This window comes from Melitaea cinxia, chromosome 9 (assembly GCF_905220565.1).
Source record: "Melitaea cinxia chromosome 9, ilMelCinx1.1, whole genome shotgun sequence".
In the NCBI taxonomy this organism is placed as follows: Eukaryota; Metazoa; Arthropoda; class Insecta; order Lepidoptera; family Nymphalidae; genus Melitaea; species Melitaea cinxia.
In genome coordinates, this window is record NC_059402.1 from 7604926 (window position 1) to 7626011 (window position 21086).

The window sequence follows — 21086 nt, forward strand, 5'->3', positions numbered from 1 at the left end:
TTAAAACTACGTAACAGATTTTGATGCGATTTTCTTCAGTGAATAGAGTGATTCCAGAGACAGGTTTGTATGTTTAATACGTGCATAATATAGTATAGTAGAGGAAGAGGTGATGTCGTAAATAAATAAACACAATATTTTACCCTTACATTGCAAATATTTATATTATATTTTTAAAATTAATATCATAATTACATCCCTGTGAACCCAGGGCGGGTCGCTAGTATATGTACAATCATAAAATATATTCATAATAGTATATTAGGTATTTTGTTAAAATTATGAATTGAAATACTAATATAATATGTTCAACACAATTAACTTTTATTAATTAACTTTGCACTCGAGTGTATTTTTAAAAAGTACGAGTACGTATATTTATATAGTATAAATCTAGCGTTTTGTTATAACTTCGTGCGACTACAATATAGGCTATAATCTTCCCAATACATGTGCGTTGCTTAACACAAAAAAGTATTTTTCAAATCAATCACCAAGATCGCAGATAGGGGCTTTCAATCAAAATATCCCACTTTATTAAACGAATAATGTAATTATTATAAAATAGCTATTTATAATATTGTATGTTAGAATTCGATTCAAAGATTTTGTTTGGGGTTTGTCAAATTTGTTTCCTTAGTACTCTGTTAAAACGCCTGCTACTAATATTTTCGAAGGTAAGGTATAATATTATATATGGCTGCAAGCCTTCCGTATCAAAAGGTCACTTGTTAAATTCCATCTACAAAAAGAATGTCATGCGTATGAATATAACAAAAAAGCTAAGAACCACAAACATTTAAATATTTGTAGGAAATCAGTTAATCGATTTTCTATTTGACCTTACCGAGTGTGTTTTGTCTCACAATAACGTATAAGTTAACGTGAAAGTGATGTTATTGTTATAAAAACATTAACCCACCTTAACCATTACGATCTAAAGTATAAATATTAATAGAATAAAATATTTTTTTAGTATTAATGAAAACTATTATTCAAAACTGTAATTTCTTAAAAACGACTATTTCCATTTACTTTTCTAAATAGTGTCAAGTCCTTGAATATAATTTTAAAATTCAATCTCTGGTTTGTATAGGATTTACGCTTTGTTAATCGAAAAGGTTGACTTCTTCTATATTAGTAAAAAAATATCTTATTTACATGTACATTTACATTTTTTACATCTTATATAATAAATTGGTAAGAAAGCCAAAACTGTACATTGATTATTTTTTTCAAAGAATACTTGGGGTGTGATCTACAATCGAAACCGAAGTCAAAAATATAGTTTTTAGAATTTTTGTCTGTTTGTCTGTATGTATGTCCGGGATAAACTCAAAAAGAACATTATTAAGAAGTCGGGTCAACATATAGGCTACATATTATCACGCTGTCACCTACGGGGAAAGAGCAGTGAACCTTTATTTCTTCAATGCATTCTGTAACAACGTGTAATCTAACGACGCATATTTGAATGTTGTTGTTATAATGTTAATAACCATGCTATATGCTAGCTTCACACTATAAATAAAGACATTCTGTAGTATATTTAGTATCAGCATTGCACCCGTGCGAAGCCGGGGCGGGTCGCTAGCTTACATTAAAAATATATAATCCATAGGTAATCAGCGACGTAAGTACCTACTCGTATTATTGCATATTTATTACATAAAATAACACTAACAAACAATACGCTTTTAAATAAAAGAAAATTGTTATAGTTTTCTGCGTGAAAGCTCACCCTGACGTCACGCGTGGTGCGCGCCGAACAAACCGGTACTTTATCCCGGTTTACGAATTTATTGTACACTTACGGTCTACTTAGCTCGAGTAATTGGCGTGGCGTACTATTGTTCTCAGCAAACTGCCGTATCTTCAAACTGCGTATTTCTTTATCATTACCTAAGCCATAACAAGATATTCAAACAATTGCTTCTATTATAAAATAATTCGCGCTCATTTTATGATAAACTAATTAATCGATAAATTACACAATTCATGTTTTTCTTATTTCTAAGTATATTTCGTAAATATATTATATATACTTCGTAAAAAAAATTGTAGGCTATTTAAAATATACTTACAACTACAATTACATTACAATTATTTTCTTAAATAATATAAAAGCCGTTTCTCGTATAATGGAGACGGAAGCCCCCATCCTGCTGCGATCGTCACGCACGAAATATAAAATAAGACTGGTAGTAATCAAGGCTGATATCAAAAGAAATCGCCGTAAAGTAAAAGGGGTTACAATGTAGAGTTGTTGGTATAAAAATTGATTCAGAGAAATATAAAAGAGTTATACGGAGTATAAGTACTCGTTGTTAGTTACAAATAAATAAAAACAGTCAAGTATAAGTCTGATTTGCATAAAAAAAGGCTTTATGTCGTCGTACAATATTTTATACTTCAAATTTTTAACAAAGCAATTTTACAAGCCATTATTTAGCTACGTATAACAATAGCTTTCATAGAATAACTATACGCAAGTATTACAGACTCCGCGTTGGTGCAACGGTCACAGCACTTGTTTGTGGCTGTTGCGCTGGCGGTTGCGTGTTCGATTCCCGCACATGACAACCATTTTTATTGGCCATATAGATGATTGCCGTGATCTGGGTGTTTATGCAGTCCTTGTGGGCCTCTCCACCGTGCCTTGGAGAGCTAGTTAAGCCGTCGGTCCCGGTTGCTATCGTGCACACCTGATAGCGATCGTTACTCTTGGTAGTGAATATATCCGCCAACTGACTCAGATCCTTCTCCTATATGGGGAAAGAGTCCTATGCCCCGTAGCGGGATATTACAGACTGAAGAGTAAGTATTACTGTATTACAGTGCTAAAATTCAATCATATGATAATCAGTCAAGTGTTCTGTTAGCGATATTCCGTCAAAGATAACTAAATAAATTCCTAAGAAACATAACCTTTATCGCGCGTATAAGTAATATATGTAGCAATCAAATCGATTGTAGTTAAAGAATAAGTCTACCCAGTGTCCACTAACTAGTTGAATGTATATGCATTGGTAATATTAATACAAACAGATATCTGCGGAAGCTTGTCTACTATAAATATATCTCTTGATTGTCAGACCACCTGATGGGAATATTAAACACGTGAATCTAGGTATGTCGGCAGACGTTTCTTACGTAGGCAGAGCTAATTGGGACTAACTTAATAAATAGGTATATGGTAGCTACTATAATATATCTATAACATAAACGTGTAAGCTTGCGATGGTATAGAAACGATTATAAAGCCTATTTTTTCCGAGTGTTTACATATAGTTAAAAATAAATGTATTGATTTGTGAAAAGAATATATTGATCAAAGGTCGAAAGACAAACGCATCTGGTATCGGACCATACAACCTCACCCGCCCAATGTGCCTTGGATAGACACTGTGTTAAAAGACATGGTCACTGTTTTACGTTTACGGTCTGGACATATTCAATTGAATAAATTTGGCTATTTAATGGGTATAACTCCACGCCCTAATTGTCCAGTTTGTGAAGTAGTGTGTTTAGTTGTTAAATAGGAATGTGTTAAGAACGAAGCCAAAAGAAGCCATATTTTTCCTGATAAACTGTTTTATACCAATGTTGGAGAATGTTTAGTATTTTGACAAAACCAGAATCTATTTCGGCAAAGAAATTGTATAAATTGGTCAATGTAGTTTTATCAATAGTGTCTTAAGGTTGTTATCATGTAACTGTAATAACATTTGGTATACCAAATAACAGAGCGACATAGTCGCAGTAGCGGCAAGGCTCTATAATAAAGAAAAAAAAAACCTGTAAAATTTAAATAGAAATTACTTTTGTACTTACAAATATTCTCTATTAGTATCACATAAAATACTCGACGCCCATTAATTGATTTCTAACGATACACATTGTAGACATAATTATTTAATATGCAACGTAATACTTATGTTGTAATCGATTGTTTAGCATCTATGTAAATAGCCTAGCTTAGGTACCAGTTTCTCACAACATTAGTGTTCATATTATTGTGTACCTACCAAACGTAATGTTTACAATATTGTGGTGAGAAAATGAATAAATCTCATTATTATTTTGTAAATGTTATCTATAAACTAGAACTAAAGTAGTAGTCGCATATGTAGAACATATAGGAAAGAGAAAGCTTATTAATTATTTCATTGTTTGCCCTGTAAATAATTAATAAAAATCAATATAATTCATGACTATTAAATAATTAAATTAAATACGAAAATTGCGCTTGAAATCTATAGAAATAAATAAAATAAAGTGTCTGTTTGTAAAATTAAAATAACCACTTTTTACTTAATTTATATGTATTTATACATGGTATATATACCAAAATAACATTGCTTATATTTTTTTTCTGTTTGTCTATCTGTCTGTCTGTTTGTTCCTGGTAATCTCTGAAACAGATGGACCTATTTGGACGGGACTTTCACTGGTGTAATAAGGAGTAAATTAAGCTACTTTTATTTTAGATTTTTTTAATAACTTTACTAACTGAACAATAACTATTTTGTTAAATTTAACGCGAACGAAGTCGCGGGCACAGCTAGTAAGTGGGTTCATAAAATGAAATATATGACTTTTAGTCCTTCTTTTAGAGATACAGTTTGTGGAGTGATAATATATCCCTCTTTTATGATAAGAATCGAAGGCTATTTCTGAAACACACTATGTTAATTATATGTACTTTCTCATCTAGGTTTATAGGGTTGTATTGCTATAATCAAAATACTATTTTATTTTAAACTAAAAGTCTGACTATACAATTATAATGAAAATACATAATAATTTCATTCAACAACTAGGACAAATTATTATGGTATGGCAATCTTTTGTAATCTCCCTATATGAACAATTTATACGAAATAAAGAACGTAATAGGTACTATAAAAGTACATATTTTATGGTTACTAGGCAGTATTAAAGAAGTTGCTTGATTTCTACTTCCGATATTGAAGTTTACTACAATCTCTTTTTGCTTCGAATTTTATAAGTTGACCATTAAAAATTACGAACGTATATTAAGCACAACTACAATTTAATTTTTTGAAATACTTAAACAGAAGAAAAACATAGAGTTATTATCGGACTATTTTTACATCAATGCAATAACCATTAAAATTGAAAACAAAAAAAAAATACAGTCGAATTGAGAACCTCCTCCTTTTTTGGAAGTCGGTTAAAAACTAATTTGTTGTACTATCTGAGAGACTTAAATGTTTTACGTTGATGATTTTAGAATTTCATTTATTTCAATCATAATAACAATGTGTACTCATGTCTGTTTTACCGTGGGAAACAGATGTTAAATATACATACAATATATAAAAAACCGTTGTTATGCAAATAACACTGCAGTTGACAAAGAATAAACAATAATGATGTTTATAATACATAAATACCAGAAAATTCCTTCAAAACTTAGTAATAACTAAGATTTTAGAACAGATATTTTTTATTTTGAGCCTTCAGCTCTATTCGTAATACAAGATTTACGAGTTCACTTTAAATATATAACTGTGATTTAACGGGGTCGGTTCTAATCTTATTACCAGTAGTACCTATCGCATTAACTAGCCGCTACAGATCGAACGATGGAAGCCCTGACTGTGCTTGCGTGGGCAGCGACTTACGCAGGTCACCTGACTTGCGATTTACAAATTAATATTATTCAAACAAATGCTCTGTTACGGTTATGTAATTATTTCCGTCGCTATTTTAAATCGCTCCCATTTATTTATAAATAATCAACATGTTTTGTATTATTCAGTAGCAGACATTAATTCTCATGACAAAATGATGAATGAGATATTTTAGTTACTCTACGTATAAATACCTACTGACTTTCGTTCGCGATTTCACCTACGAATGCGAATAATTTAAAAAATAAAAACATTATAAACCCGATGTCGTCGCTGGATTGAATTTATACAAAATTAGTGAAAGCTTAAACATTTTTTTTTGAGATTATGAAATTACGTATTAAGTAAAAAAAGTGAGTTTATTATATTTATCGAAATAATTTTATATTTTAAAAAATGTGAAAACTCAAATAACAAATAAAGATAAAAAAATGTTTTATATATATATAATATTTTCTTTGTTTATTTTGATATACCTAAAGGCAAATCTTATATCAAAATGTCCCAAAAACCATACGATCTCGTCTGTGACCATTCATCAAAGTTTTGATAAGATAAAATCAGCATGTTTTCATTACATACTTTTAGTATTACAAAGAGGCTGTTACGATAAAGACGAAAAATTTAGTACCAAATATAAAAAAATATTATATTTCTATATAGATATCTATATAGAGAATTTGCTAGTGAATAATGTAAAAGAAATAAAATAATTTAAGTCTCTTCAGTGTAAGATGGTTTGGCATGTCTTCCCGACTACTTTTGAAAACGAGCTGAGGCGAGAATCACATTTTTGTAAGTGCAGGTTTGTTTACCACGAATTTATTGAATACTCAGATATTTTGGCGTGTCACAGTTATCTCAACAAAATCTCTATTTCCACAAGTGGTTAAAAATTATTTTTCTTAGGTTTATTTAAAGTCATCGCTTTAGCGGAAAATTGTAGACTTATGTAGGTTATGATGGATGATAATTCGAACATCGCAAATATAAAGATTAGCTTTGTCTTTTCATCATGACATGAAACCATTTTAGTAGATTTCAGTGTCCTAAAATTATAACACTAAATTAAGTAGAACAGGACTGTACTTCTGAAACTTTTTGGATATAATAAGTAGGAACTTAAAATGTTTAAAGAATATGCGTAATCATTATCGTGGTCTATCGTGGACCATCATGGTCGTTAAAATAATTGTATTTGCTTGCAAACGAAATAAAAAATATATATCTTGTAAACCTGAATAATCAAGCAAATACGTACTATTATATGTAATTCGAAAAATACCTACTTGTTCGATCTAAATTAAATTTTAAATTAAAAATCATTGAAATCGGTCCACCCAGTCAAAATTTCTGAGGTAACATACATATAGTAAAAAAAAAATACAATCGAATTGAAAATCTCCTCCTTTTTTTAGAAGTCGGTTAATGACAATGAAATACAATTGGAGAAAAGTTAGTAATAAAGGTGGTCCGGTCCTATCTCATCATTACTTATATCCGACGATAAGCCCCTAGCGTTTTTATCTGTGGCTACTGTTTTGCTCACACGAACCTTGGTGTGATGTTTTATAGCCTATACTACTTCTAAATATTTTTTTTTGTTTTTTTTTTAATTAACACTAATTAGTATTTTCGTTGGTTATCCACTACAAAGAAACTAACGAAACTTTCCCCCTATTTAATTAGTATTATTATCTATAATAATATTATAAAGCTGAAGAGTTTGTTTGAACTCGCTAATTTCAGAAACTACTGGTCCAATTTGAAAAATTATTTTACTGTTAGATAGCCCATTTATCAAAAAAGACTATAGGCTATATATCATCACGCTAAAACCAAAAGGAGCGGAGCACCAATGAAGAATGTTTCAAAATCGGGGGTTCTTTTTTCCTTTTGAGAGCTTCCTCTGCGTGCGCTGCGGAAACAGTTAAAGTTTCGCAAAAATCATGTATCACAGAATTGTTTTCCTTTAAAAGTTCTAAAAAAAGTCCGCGACAGCATATATCTTTTAAGATTGGTATATCTTTTAAGGTTGGCGCATTATAACCTTTTTTATGCTAACCAAGTTTTTTCTAAAATAATGCATTATTTGCGAAGATGTTTTTATAAACATGATATTAATCCTTATCTAAATACATATGTTATTCATTACAAGTATTTAGTTTAAAACAAAATCACCTTTCACATAATTCGATTTCAATGCGTATCTCAGGAGATATCGCAATTTTAAAATAACATCGCAGCAAAATAATGATCAAGTATTGCACGCGCCTCTGCTCCACGCGGACGAAGTCGCGCGCAGAAGCTAGTATAGGTATATGTAGAAATTTATTTTACAATGGCTACCTTCCTGGTCACTCCTATGTTTGTAGCTGCGATTATTGATAATAAAAGCTAAATCCTCCAACATTCGCATGTTTCTCGTATTGCGTGACTAAGTCACAGCCACTCGATCGCACGTTTCAAACTTGACCCACATCTCCTGCGATTCCATTGTCTTCGCCCGACCTCGATTCATGATGTCAACCTAAAGTCTTGACTCGAAAATACTTGCATTTCCTTAAGCGTCCTTCCAAAAAGAATACTACGATATCCTTATTTTAATAGCCCTCGCCTGAAGTTTCCCTTTCCGTATAATTATTTTACAAATTCACCATTCTTTTATGTTGCTGTTCGATGAAGAAATTCTTTTTGTCTAATATTTATCACCAAGCAGCTGTTTATTGAATACTTAAGTACAAATTACGTACATGAGTGTAAGTAAAAAAATTGAATATAAAATGAATTAGGTAAAATAGCCCGCTTTTCAACCATGTAATTTTCATTGTTTACGTATAAAATAAACTTTCATAAACATGCAAGCTTTGAAATCATTACAATCAAATTATATCGTTAAAGCAAAACTTTCCCAACTTTCATTTTAGAGTCCGGCTTATAAAAAGATTTCCCGTTATAATATGGCTTTGCCCCAGTCTGCACGACAACACTTTCCAAGTCTCTAATGAGTTCGTTCATATTACCACTGAATTGCATTAGGAAAGAGTTCTATTTAAATTGTCACTTTTGTAACTCATTATTTTATCTACTTTAAACATCATTCTTTGTAAGATTGTTTTTGAGATAGATCTACATATTTTTTTATAGATAAGAATGTATCTGCACAGCAAATCCTAGCTCTTTAGGTAGGTACTTATTTATCTTACTGACATATAATTTCTCTTGTTTCAGGCATGTCCTTAGACGAAGGTAGACAGTCGCAACGGCCATACCGTTATGGCATGGTTCTGCTATGCGCAGGCGCTCTCATCAACTGGTTAGGACTCGCCGAGGATTACGCGGAGCCCGTACGCTACGTGGGTGTGGCTTGCATCGTCGCCGGCGCGCTGCTCATCTGTGCAGCTATGTGCTGCTGGCTGCAGTCACCTGCCAGGCAGCCACAAAATGATCGCGCATCGCCAGACACCCACCAAGTGAGTTTTATCAACATCTGTATATTCCGTATTCTGATTGATTATTTTTAAGGTTATATTTTTATTTTGAAAGATAATAATATCTCATTATAATAAAATACGAAAATGTTGCAAACATGATTGACATATATAAAATAACACATTTAAATATTCAAAGAGAAAAATAAAACAAAGAGCCTAAATAAAATTTGAAATATTTCCATTTATTGCAGATTGACGATCCTATCCACGTTATCTCAATGCCAGATGAGGAGACGATGCAGCAAAAACCTCCAGACTACGACACAGTTGCGGGAGCGCCGCCGACGTATGACGATGCTATTAAATTAAACCCTGCGCGATTACTGCCCGCGACCAGCAGCGCCCGCAACTTCGCCGAGGCCCCTCAGACTCCCAGCACCGACGTGACGATCATACCTGGCCAGCTGGATGAAGCTCACGCTCCGTCCACGCCTCAGACTGCCGTCGTTCCCATCCATATGCCGCACTTGCAAGGGCAGGTTCCCAAAACGCCCCCGCCGCCGTACAGGCCCCCGCAGGCGATCAGATGAAAGATTGGCGGGAAAGCTGTGTTACTTTAAATCGACTGCTGTTTCATGTGATGTGACTTGTAAATACGTTATACATACATTGTGAGCGGTTGATCACTTACGTGGAACTCCACGGACATCTTGTTGAAATGTTACGGTATTATTTAATTATATCATACGTATCCACACGTGGAACAATTTTTTTTAAGTTGGATGTCGAGAGTAGAGACGATGAGTAGGTACTTATGTGATATTAAAACGTAAATATTAGTTAGTTACTTAATTTACCTACCTGCTGTATATATTTAATTTAAAAATATTAGTTTGTGAGTGAGATGTAAGCGAAAATGTACCTAAATAACCAAAATCTCTTCCAAATGGCATGAACTCCTATTATTAAGTATGAAATATACCGCGATCCTCAAATTTAAATAAAACACAAATTGCATACAGTTTCAGAACTGTGACATTTATAAAAATGATAATTTAGTAATTACGAGTACACGCATACCTAATCTTTAGTAAAAATCGGTACAGTATTATGTTATAACAACCATGGCAAGACCATTGCCTCTACTATAAGGGCATATACAATACTATATACTTCCCTTGCTCAATCAATGGTAGTCGTATCAGTAAATCAGACTGTTTCATGTATTAATACAAACATTGTCGAAAGATACTTGTGATATCACGCTAAAGTAACAACGCATTTAATGAAACCAATAACAAGAATGAGTCATTTAGCTGTTTTACAACTTTTACATAACAAAAGAATATATTTATTGGCACGAAGATCAGTATATAGTGTTAAAATACTGTGTAGCTAGTTGACTTGTGATAATTCATTATATTAGCTTCTAATATTGATGACAGCAGTAGCAGTACGTAATGATTGCGTTTTTTTTACTGCGTTTTTCAGTCTCTCCATTCACATGATTCCTGTTGTCAATAATCTGTTACGATTATAATGTTCAAATATCAATCAGTTTGTTTCTATTCTAGTCTTAAATTAACGACTATAATAAATAAACTCTTTGTTAATCACCAGGCATAATAATTTGTATTTGTACAAGTTTTTATTGCACAACTTGAAGGTGATTTGTCAATATTAATTTTGATTTATTTAGTTTATTTTTATTTTTATTACTTTTAGTTACCCTTAGACAGTGTAAGGCAGCTACTACACGTCTACACGAGCTATCTTACTTACGTGTCAAACATATCATATATAAGTGCATTAATTGTATCAACCACATTAGTTCTTGCCAGAAATTTAACACTGATGTTATTAGCATGTAACTGCAGTTGGTTTTTAGTGAACCTAAACCTAATGTGAAACTTACCTATTTTATATCATTTGTCTGTAAACTTATAGTTGGTACATGATACAATTATTCATGTACCTATAGGTATTAAACAAGCGTATGATTTTTTTGAATTCATTTGGCCTAATTCAAAAATTGATTGATTGTGAACATAGATACGAGTATTAAACGAATATTTTAATTGAGCTTGCTATAAATTGGGACCAATACATTCAACATTTCTGTAATTTTGTGTAACACCTTGATAATAATTACTTTTCGGTTTAAGGTTTACAATGCTGAAGTTGTGCATTTATTATTTGTACATTTTACAAAGTTACAAAATTTGAGTGTACATACGAAATAAATGTTGTTGCGAAACTAATGTTTTATTTTTGTCTTCAACCCATTTTTATGTGATATAATTATATAAGCTCGTAAAACGGAAAAACCGACCTCAATTTACACTAACAATTAATATATAATAATAATAATAATAATTGGATCCCAATCAAATTTAAATGAGACCACACGACAAGCACCAGCTTTCGTTAAAAAAAAAGAGTGATGACTCTTTTTTTCAATCGCTATCGCAAAATCGCGACACCCAGTAAAAAGCTATGAGGTAACATATTCAAAACACAGTAAAATCGAGATCTTCCCCGTTTTTTTGAAGTTGGTTAAAAAGACACACTTTTACGTTTGTAATGTACCTACATAGTTTCTTATATAGAAAAACAAAGTGGCTAAATAATTATAAAGCAATTTAATTTCTAATGCTATGATAAAGAAACCGGTATGAGTTGATATTAAATCGACCTTCGTTTGACTCATACACGTTTTAAATAACTTTAAAATAATAGGATTTTTCTAACTGGCTTATCTTGCAGCAATTACGCATATGACAGGTTTCTTTGCTTAATTTAATACTTTGGTGTGAAAGTTGAAAGAAAAATAGTCTAAAAGCATTAACTCGTCGTCAATAAAATTTACTAAAAATAATAATAATAATTCTAATTGTAATTAATTAATAATCAAATTTTAAAAATATATCAAATAAACATTCAATAACAGTCACAAATTAACACATATATAGGTATATCTATGTCGGCACTTACGCTTTCGTACGCAATTAGCAAGGAATTTATAAACAACAGATACACCGAGCACGCCACCTAGCACAACGTTCGATAGTCACCTACCCTTACTCATTATATTACTAGTACTCGAGTTATTCTTACGTGTATAAAACGAGCGGTGCAACCGCGGCTAAAACAATCTTGGCTCTGGCTTGGCACGGTGAACTTGTTGTATCCTGCTAGTAAGGTTAACTCAATAATTAATTTGTGATAACGAATTAATTATTACATAACAATCTATAATTTGGTTAACCAGCGCGGACAACTCAGCAGCAGTGAAGGTGAGCGTTGATGCCCATCTCAAAGGGGGTCTCCTTAAACCTACACCTATGTCGCAAGTCCTAGGCACTGCTCTGAGTCTCCACACGATAGACTCGGCACCCGCACGGTGTATACATTGCATGCTAAGAAGTTAGTCTCCGCCCCGTTAACTGATAACTATCCCACGTTCCGTACTGCGTACTTTTCTACTAAAATGACTACCTTTCTGCTAAGTGATTCCGGTGCTATAAGAAATTGGTGATATTATAAATTGTGTTTACATGCACCAACATTGACCACTAAAGCCCACAGTAGACCGAGTACTCAGAGACGATGAGCGAGAGAATTATACCTCATCCGTCACATATTGCACTAGCTCTGCCCGCGACTTCGTGACACGTGGAATTTAACAAAAAAAGTTATTGTTCAGTTCGCAGAGCTATAAACTAAATTTTCTAAAATAAAAGTAGCCTGAGTTATTCCTTACTACATCAGCTATCTCCCAGCCAGAAAAAGTGCCGTCAAAATTGATCTAGCCGTTTCAGAGATTAACTGGAATAAACAGAGAGACTGACAGACAGACGGACAAAAATTGTAAAAAATGTCATTTTGGTATATTTACCGTGTATACATCCAAATGCATTTAATAAAAACCGGCGGCGGGCGGACCGAAAGCAAGGAGCACTTTCCAGCGCTAAAGTTTAGTCTATTCCTTTGACTCCACTCGACAACGCTGTCAATATCCCTCTGCAGTTCACAATGGTCCACCACGTCACCCACTTCGAGTACTAGCTTCAAGTTGTTAGCATATCGGAGGCATGTAGACTCATGAACCACCTCCGGTAGATCATTATTCATTATGATGAATTGGAGAAATATTATGTAATATTTTCCCTTTAACTTCTTGTAATAAATTTCTTAGGATTTATTAAATATTTATTACTTAATCATTATTAATTATTACTTAATAATTAACCCTGTGTGGCTACGGTAGTATAGAATATAGTCACCCCCTCCCTTCCCGTGGGTGTCGTAAGAGGCGACTAAGGGATTACACAGTTCCACTACTACCTTGAACCTTATAAAGCCGACCGATGGCGAGGTAACCATCCAACTGCTGGCTTTGAAATACACAGGCCGAAGACGGGCAGCAGCGTCTTCGGTGCGACAAAGCCAGCCCTGCGGTCACCAATCTACCTGCCCAGCGTGGTGACTATGGGCAACACACATGAGTTCGCACTATTTTTGGCGTGAAATTGTGGAGGCCTGTGTCCAGCAGTGGACTGTGATAGGCTGAAATGATGATGAAGATGATAATAATTATTTAATACATGACTTGAAGAGTTCAAACTGTATACAGTAAGGTATAATATAGTCGTAAACCCTTGTCTTGTAAAAATCGATTATTTTTCACATCTGTACTAGTACTATATTACTGTACTAGTATTATCGGCTTGTACCGTCCCTCGTACTCAGCTTTCGCTGGCCCTCCCAGAATGCCGCCCCGGGTCATGACCCATATGGACCAAGGATACAAGGGTACATATGCCCATGAAAGAAAGCATCAAAAATGTTGGAATTTCTGTACATATAGCCTAACAATTGAGTGTTTTTATTTTTTAACCGATTTCAAAAAAAGGAGGACGTTACTCAATTCGACCGTGTATATATATATATATATATATATATATTTTCGGGGATAACTCCGCCGTTTATGAACTGATTTTGATAATTCTTTTTATTGTTGGAAAGGAGATATCCCTAGTTTGGTATCATGATAAAGAAACCAGGATCTGATGATTGGATCCCAGAGAAATCGAGAGAAACTCTCTAAAATCCGCATAACTTTTTACTGGGTGTACCGATTTTGATGATTTTTAATTTAATCGAAAGCCGATGTTTATCATGTGATCACAATTAAATTTCATCGACATCTGATTACAACTTTTGGAGTAATCTTTGATAATGGGTACTTGACTCTTTTTTCGTCTACCTACGTTGTATTACTTGTCTATATAATTGAAGTCGGTTTTTCTTTGTTTGCCTGCAAACACAATTATTTCCGATTATAATAATCTGCTGCATTCTCAGATAAGGATTTGCAATCCTTTTATGTGTACAATCGATTGGTCCTAATTTTTTTATTTATTTATATAAAAACTTTCACATGTATTGATTATTGCATTAGTCTGAGGCCACTTGATAATATCATCCAATTTCGTTAGAACCCAAGTTATGACACGGCGAATGACTGAATGTCGATGAAATTGAAATATCAAATATATTTGATATTTCAATTATATATCACTTTAGTCCGCAATAGTTCATTAATTTTTTTTATTGAAAACATAAAAAAATGTTAATGAAATAATCAAAATCCAAATTACTTGAAATAACCGTAAATAGTTTTCGACAAATTATATATTTTTTCAACATTAAAGCACTTAGCACAGTTCGGCATTGTGCGTCACTGAGCTGCATTATGCTCTGTAATTGGAAAAGTACCTATATTACCTCTGACTACCTTTTAGAGAGAAATGACATTGTCAAACCACCATTGTTGTTGATGTTGAAGTCAGTGATCCCAAACGTACGATAATTATCGTACATATACGATAATTCAAGCCTACCTACGATTTATGATCCGTACCCTAGGATCGTACGCGATTTGTCTGTCCTACCGAAGTACTGAAACGCAACGATTTCTCCGCAAATTATGAATTTGGAGCAACGACTTTTTTTTGGTCAACAGAAATTTGAAACTTGATGCAATTTTTACGATAATTTGAAGCAACGAGGGCCTTTTTTTTTAGGCTGACTGAATTCGAAAACAGTTCAGATTTTTGTGGGTGGCGACCTTTTTTTAGCGAACTGACAACTTTTTAATGTAATGTACACTTAAAAACATGACTTAATTTTTTTTTAGTATGTACGATAATCGTTTCGAAAGTACGGTAATTTCCGGCACTGTCACACGGGAAAAAATTTCTGGTAGCACTTTGACCTAAAGGTTATAGATACCAGGTCATAAAATCCCAAAAAAAAAATCTGGTAGCACTGTGCACTGGTTGAAGTTGACATATGGTTTTTTATAATCTGAAGTTGACAGTTGACATATAATAAAAATCTTAATAGATTTTATATATCAACTTTATAGTATTAATAACTTAGTAAATAAGCGATCAATACCTTAAAATGTATTAGTAAGTTTTAACAAAGCTGTAAAATATAAACAAGCAATTCTAACTATTCTTATAGAAAGCTACATATATGAAAAAAATGCCGGTTGAATTAAATAGTCTGACTGAAGGTTGGCTAGAGCTAGAAAGCGATCCTGGATTGTTTACGCTTCTACTAGAGGATTTTGGAGTAAAAGGAGTTCAAGTGGAAGAGATATATGATTTACATAAACCACTAGAAAGCCCCGTTTATGGCTTCATTTTCTTATTTCGCTGGATAGAGGAACGGAGATCGCGTCGTAAATTTGTTGAACAAACTGAAAGCTTTGTACGAGATGAAGAAACTATTAATAATATATTCTTTGCACAGCAAATGGTTCCAAACAGTTGCGCTACACACGCATTACTATCTATACTATTGAACTTTCCAAACCTTCACTTAGGTGAAACACTAAGTAGATTAAAGGTATAGCAAGTTTTAATGTTTTCAAAAATATTTCACCATCATACATTAGGTATTTATTTTTAAAATTTTCAAAAATATTTCAGCATCATACATTGGGTATGAATCCTGAAAACAAAGGCTGGGCTATAGGAAATACTCCTGAACTAGCTTGTGCTCACAATTCACATGCTATTCCACAAGCTCGTAAAAAGACTGATAAAAATGCTGGTGTCTCAACTGGTCGCTTCACAGGTCATTAATAATTACTTTTAAATTATAAAATCAAATACTTTCAGTATATAGGTAAAATTGGTAATATTAATATGTTCTTGAATATTTTATTCCACGTTTTTAGGCTTATTTTAATAGTATTCAATGAAAAGTAAGACTTATAACTATTACAGGAGAAGCGTACCATTTTGTAAGTTTTGTACCAATAAATGGACACTTATTTGAATTGGATGGCCTAAAGCCGTACCCTACAGATCATGGACCTTGGGCGTCAGATGAGGATTGGACGGATAAATTTAGACGTGTCATGGCAGAGAGACTGGGACGTGATGCTGGTGAACAAGTGCATGATATTAGGTACATAATTTGATAATTGTAAAAAGTAAAGTATTTTACTATACAACTAGGAAACAAAAGGCATAGAGCTCAATTGATGGCAAACGGTTACCATAGCCTATACACTCCTGCAAGACCAGGAGCATTAACATCTACAAGAGCATTAGAGATCCTACCCAGTAACAGTATTGCTTAGTTGTCATCTTCTGTAAAATTGGGTTATGTCCCTTAGGCATGCTACTCTAGATTTTGGGCAAGATATTTCCTCCTATCACACTGTGTCCTTAATGAAAATATATAATAGTTGTAAATATAAAATATTTTTTGAGTTGTCATTAACTATGAAATTCAGGCCTATTAGGTATTATATAGTATTGACCGTTTCGAATCTCTTAATATTGTAGTATTGCTAGCCGACTGGTTTAGATGCAGTTAGCATGTGAGATTTTACTCTGATTGGTGTTTGGTGTGTGCTAGTGTATTTTAAAGACAGGACAAGACAGTGGAAGTCTGTCAATCAATTGATCTCAGAGAAGACAAATTTAATATACTCAAATAAAAATAAAATTTAAAGAACTGATTTGTTTTTGATATAAAAAAAATAAAACCAGATATTCCTGATTTTTCCCATAAGCTTATGAGATTCCAAATTAGTCTTAACTGGAATACTTATATTGTTTAGCTTCTCTACTTTACACTGCTCAATTCATGTCTTATTACTCTCAAGAGCTACTATTACTTAAAAGAACAGTTAGCACTTCTAAAGCACTTGGATCTCTATAACACTAATGACAGTAGAAAATATTTATCAAACTTCTAATCATTCTTCTTCCTTTTAAACTAAGTCTTTCTCTGTCAAGGAAGTTCCAGTCTAGAATTCATTGCCAAAAAGCGTAAGCTACATGCTAGAAGTATAGAAACTTTTAAAATGCAAAAAAAGTAACAAATATTTTATACATAAATTAGCTGACCCCACAAAAGTTGTTTTGCCATATATGTTATTAACCCCCCTATAACTTAAAGGTTTGAAAAATAGATGTTGGCCGATTTTCACACCTATCTATATAAAGTAAGTGGAAAAATATTTGGTATTTTAACAATTTCTGTTTTATATATGTTTTTAAATCTGATAGAATGCTTAAATTGTATGGGTTGTAATAGCTGTTTCAGGTTATGTATATAAAACATGAACTGAAACAGCTTGTTAACATTCTACTGCCCGGGACAAAGTCCTCTACTTCAAATAGGAATAGGGTTGAAGTTTATTTCACCACGCTGCCCCACTGCAGATTTGCAAATAAGTACCTACATATGCAAATCTTTGAGTAATATTTTTTTAATAGATTGATATTTCAGATTCAATCTTATGGCAGTTGTTCCTGATAGAAGGATTGCACTGACACAAAAGTTGAATGCCTTAGAGATCAATCAAAAGAGAGTAAAGGAGGCAATATCAAAAATAGGGAAACATTCACGACATCTCCTTAACAAAAACAGGGACTTAACTGGTAAATTGTACTTAGTAACAAGTAGAACTTGTAATACTCTTTAAATATTTTACTGCTTTGAGGTAGTCTATCAATCACATGATGTTTTTTAATAACTTTTTATCCCCTCAATATCGTCACGTGTGCCCCTTGGTGATTGAATTTTGGAAAATTAAGCATTGTGATACAAATTTCCAGAAAGAGGTTGCAGTGTTTGTGGTTTTTCTTTTTGTTTAGAAATTGCGCGTTTACCGAAAAATAAAAACCCATAATATATAATCATAAATATAATATCTCATTACAACCCCTTCCCCCTCGTTGTAATATTGTGATATTTTTTTTGCACCCCTCCCCTCTCTTTTTAGCCTCACGTGACTAATAGACAGTCCCTTAGCAAAAACATCATTAGAGACTGAAAAAACATTGAATAATATCGAAATGTGATGATTTCATGTCTAATATGGTTTTTAAAAAAATTGGTTTCTATGGAATCATATTGTCTTATTAACAAAGTATGACTTAAATATAGATTAATGGTACTTCAACATTGATAATTTGTATTCATATGCATAAAGTTAAATAAATAGTGTAAATGGAAGTACCTACCATATACCATAATTATTCTAAATATTTTTATTGATAATATTTAAATAAAATTTTCTATAACTTACCCTTTTTATAATTGTTACTTCTCAATATTTTCGTTTTTATTGTTATAGCCACAAGAATTTATAAAAAAATAGATTTTTACTACAAACCTAATAAAAATGGTAAACTTTGTTTTAAATTAATTACAGAAGTCATAATATGTAAAATACAAAATTCAAATATCTTTAAATCATTTCATTTTTAGATGATGCTATAATATGTCAACGTAACAATAGTAATCCAGTAAATGAAAATTCAATTCAAATATCTGAAGATGCAATTCTCAATGCTCTTGATGCTTCAGAAGTATCATCCCTTGATTTAGACTTTAGTAAATCTATCACAATTGAAATTGGTTCAACTGAAAGAGCACAGTTTGACAATTGTCTCAGTTTAGGTAAGTTGGAAAAGTACAGAAACAATGAGAGCTTGATTGTTTTGGATTTGTTATACACATTTTGACTACCAATCATAAGAATATATCCAAAGGTCAAATTAAATTGCTCTATTATTTTACTAAAAATCAAATTTTAGTACTGATTACGTATGATATCAAAATTAATTAAATATTATAAATTTGTTTGCAACATTCAGTTACTGTAAAAATATTTTCATTTGATAATGAAAATTGATGTAAAGACAACATAATTGTTTCATCTTATAACAAAGATCTACTTTAGTTGTAATATTATGTAAATGTATATAAACTATTACAACTTTTACAAAAGAAAAAATTGTATTTCTTTCATAATTCTGCTTTACCTTATATTTTTAATTTTTAGCCGATCCTATTGAACCTACTACAGTAATTAAATTTGTAACTATAAATGGAGAGAATCAGATTCTTTCTGATGTAAGTATACAATTTTGGAGGAAAAGTAGATTTCATTTATTGTGCAACACCAACATAAAAATTTATTATACTTATTTTTATTTCAGATTTATCCTACTTCCACTACAGCTCTAGTCAAAAGTAGCAATATGCCGATTGTTTTGTGTTCTGAAATTGTGCCGGAACAGCCATATAGAATGAGAAAATTATTATTTACACATTCAGAATTAAATTCCCTCATGAGTAGTATTATAGCCGAGGTGGAATCATGTCAGCAGGCCCTGAATGATGAAAATGACAAAAGGGATATGTACAAGGTAAAAATCTAGTTTAAAAACTATTGTTTGTAACAATAGTAAAAATAAAGGATAATAGGCATACAGCAGAGCAAGCTTAAACTGAAACTGTCCTAAAGTACTAAAAAAATAATTTTATTTGAATCTGAATTTAATTCCGAAACTTTTTAAACCAACGACTGGCTCGATGATGCAGTGTACAGTGACCCTGCTATCTGCGCCGAAGGATTACGGGTTCGATTCCTGCCTCGAGCCTGGGTGTAATATATGTATTATTTTTAAGTAATTTCATCAAATAAAAAATATATCAGTCGGTTGTTAATAATAATGTTCTTTATTGTACAGCATTAAAAGAAACAACAAAATAATAACATAAAATGAAAAATGTACAAAGGTGGTATTATTGCTGAAAGAGCTATCGCTTCCAAACAATATTTGGGTATAGGACACGAAGTAGAAACTGCGGTTAGGGAGTGAACAAATAATTGGCTACCTATTAACACAAGCATTAAGTTGCTTACCTTAGAACAACTTAACCTTTAAAACAATGCCTATTGTAAGCGCAATTGATCGCGCGTTTATGGTCTACACACTTCCCCTCGTAAGTCCGTTCACTACCTCATAGGGCACGTACCAATGCAAGTGCGTTTTCCAAGCTGAGAATGTTCGCACGAGTAAAGTCGAAAGCTGCTCCAGGTGGACGACTGCCGTCGCACGCACAACTACGACGAGTTCATCTGCACGTTCCTGTCGATGCTGGCGGAGCGCGGCGTGCTGGCGGAGCTGGTGGCGGCGCAGCTGGAGCGCGGCCGCAACGCGCGCGCGCGGCGTCGGCGCCCGCGCCCGCGGCCCCGCGCACGCCCTCGCCCACGCCCGCGCGCTCGCAAGTAGCCCACACGAAGACGTGCTGGCGGAGCTGGTGGCGGCGCAGCTGGAGCGCGGCCGCAACGCGCGCGCGCGGCGTCGGCGCCCGCGCCCGCGGCCCCGCGCACGCCCTCGCCCACGCCCGCGCGCTCGCAAGTAGCCCACACGAAGACGTGCTGGCGGAGCTGGTGGCGGCGCAGCTGGAGCGCGGCCGCAACGCGCGCGCGCGGCGTCGGCGCCCGCGCCCGCGGCCCCGCGCGCGCCCCCGCCCGCGCCCGCGCGCTCGCAAGTAGCCCACACGAAGACGTGCCGGCGGAGCTGGTGGCGGCGCAGCTAGAGCGCGGCCGCAGCGCGCGCAAGTAGCTGGCGTGGGAGGGCTTCCCGCGAGCATCGCTGTA

The 21086-nt window shown here is 33.7% G+C and overlaps 2 protein-coding genes across 2 annotated transcripts in view; both read left to right on the forward strand.

Annotated features, from left to right (window-relative positions):
• The window catches only part of LOC123656749, a 47851-nt gene extending 36500 nt beyond the window's left edge, over positions 1 to 11351 (forward strand). Inside the window, exons 2-3 of the mRNA XM_045592409.1 lie at positions 8892 to 9133; positions 9346 to 11351. Of these exons, the coding sequence (XP_045448365.1) occupies positions 8892 to 9133; positions 9346 to 9684 (581 nt within the window). The 3' untranslated portion in view covers positions 9685 to 11351. The remainder of the gene's footprint in view (positions 1 to 8891; positions 9134 to 9345) is intronic.
• A 4289-nt stretch (positions 11352 to 15640) lies between these two features.
• On the forward strand, positions 15641 to 20715 carry LOC123656660 (ubiquitin carboxyl-terminal hydrolase calypso). The gene is made up of 8 exons (XM_045592324.1): positions 15641 to 16015; positions 16099 to 16246; positions 16399 to 16582; positions 17918 to 18099; positions 18941 to 19093; positions 19479 to 19549; positions 19636 to 19845; positions 20521 to 20715. The coding sequence occupies exons 1-8, from the start codon at positions 15641 to 15643 to the stop codon at positions 20713 to 20715; spliced, it is 1518 nt and encodes a 505-aa protein (XP_045448280.1).
• The last annotated feature ends 371 nt before the right edge of the window (positions 20716 to 21086 follow it).

Coding starts and splice junctions, on each gene's coding strand:
- LOC123656660 (XM_045592324.1), top strand. CDS start 15,641: ATGAAAAAAATGCCGGTTGAATTAAATAGTCTGACTGAAGGTTGGCTA. Junction 16,016..16,098: donor AAACACTAAGTAGATTAAAG/GTATAGCAAGTT, acceptor AAAATATTTCAG/CATCATACATTGGGTATGAA. Junction 19,094..19,478: donor TGACAATTGTCTCAGTTTAG/GTAAGTTGGAAA, acceptor TTTAATTTTTAG/CCGATCCTATTGAACCTACT.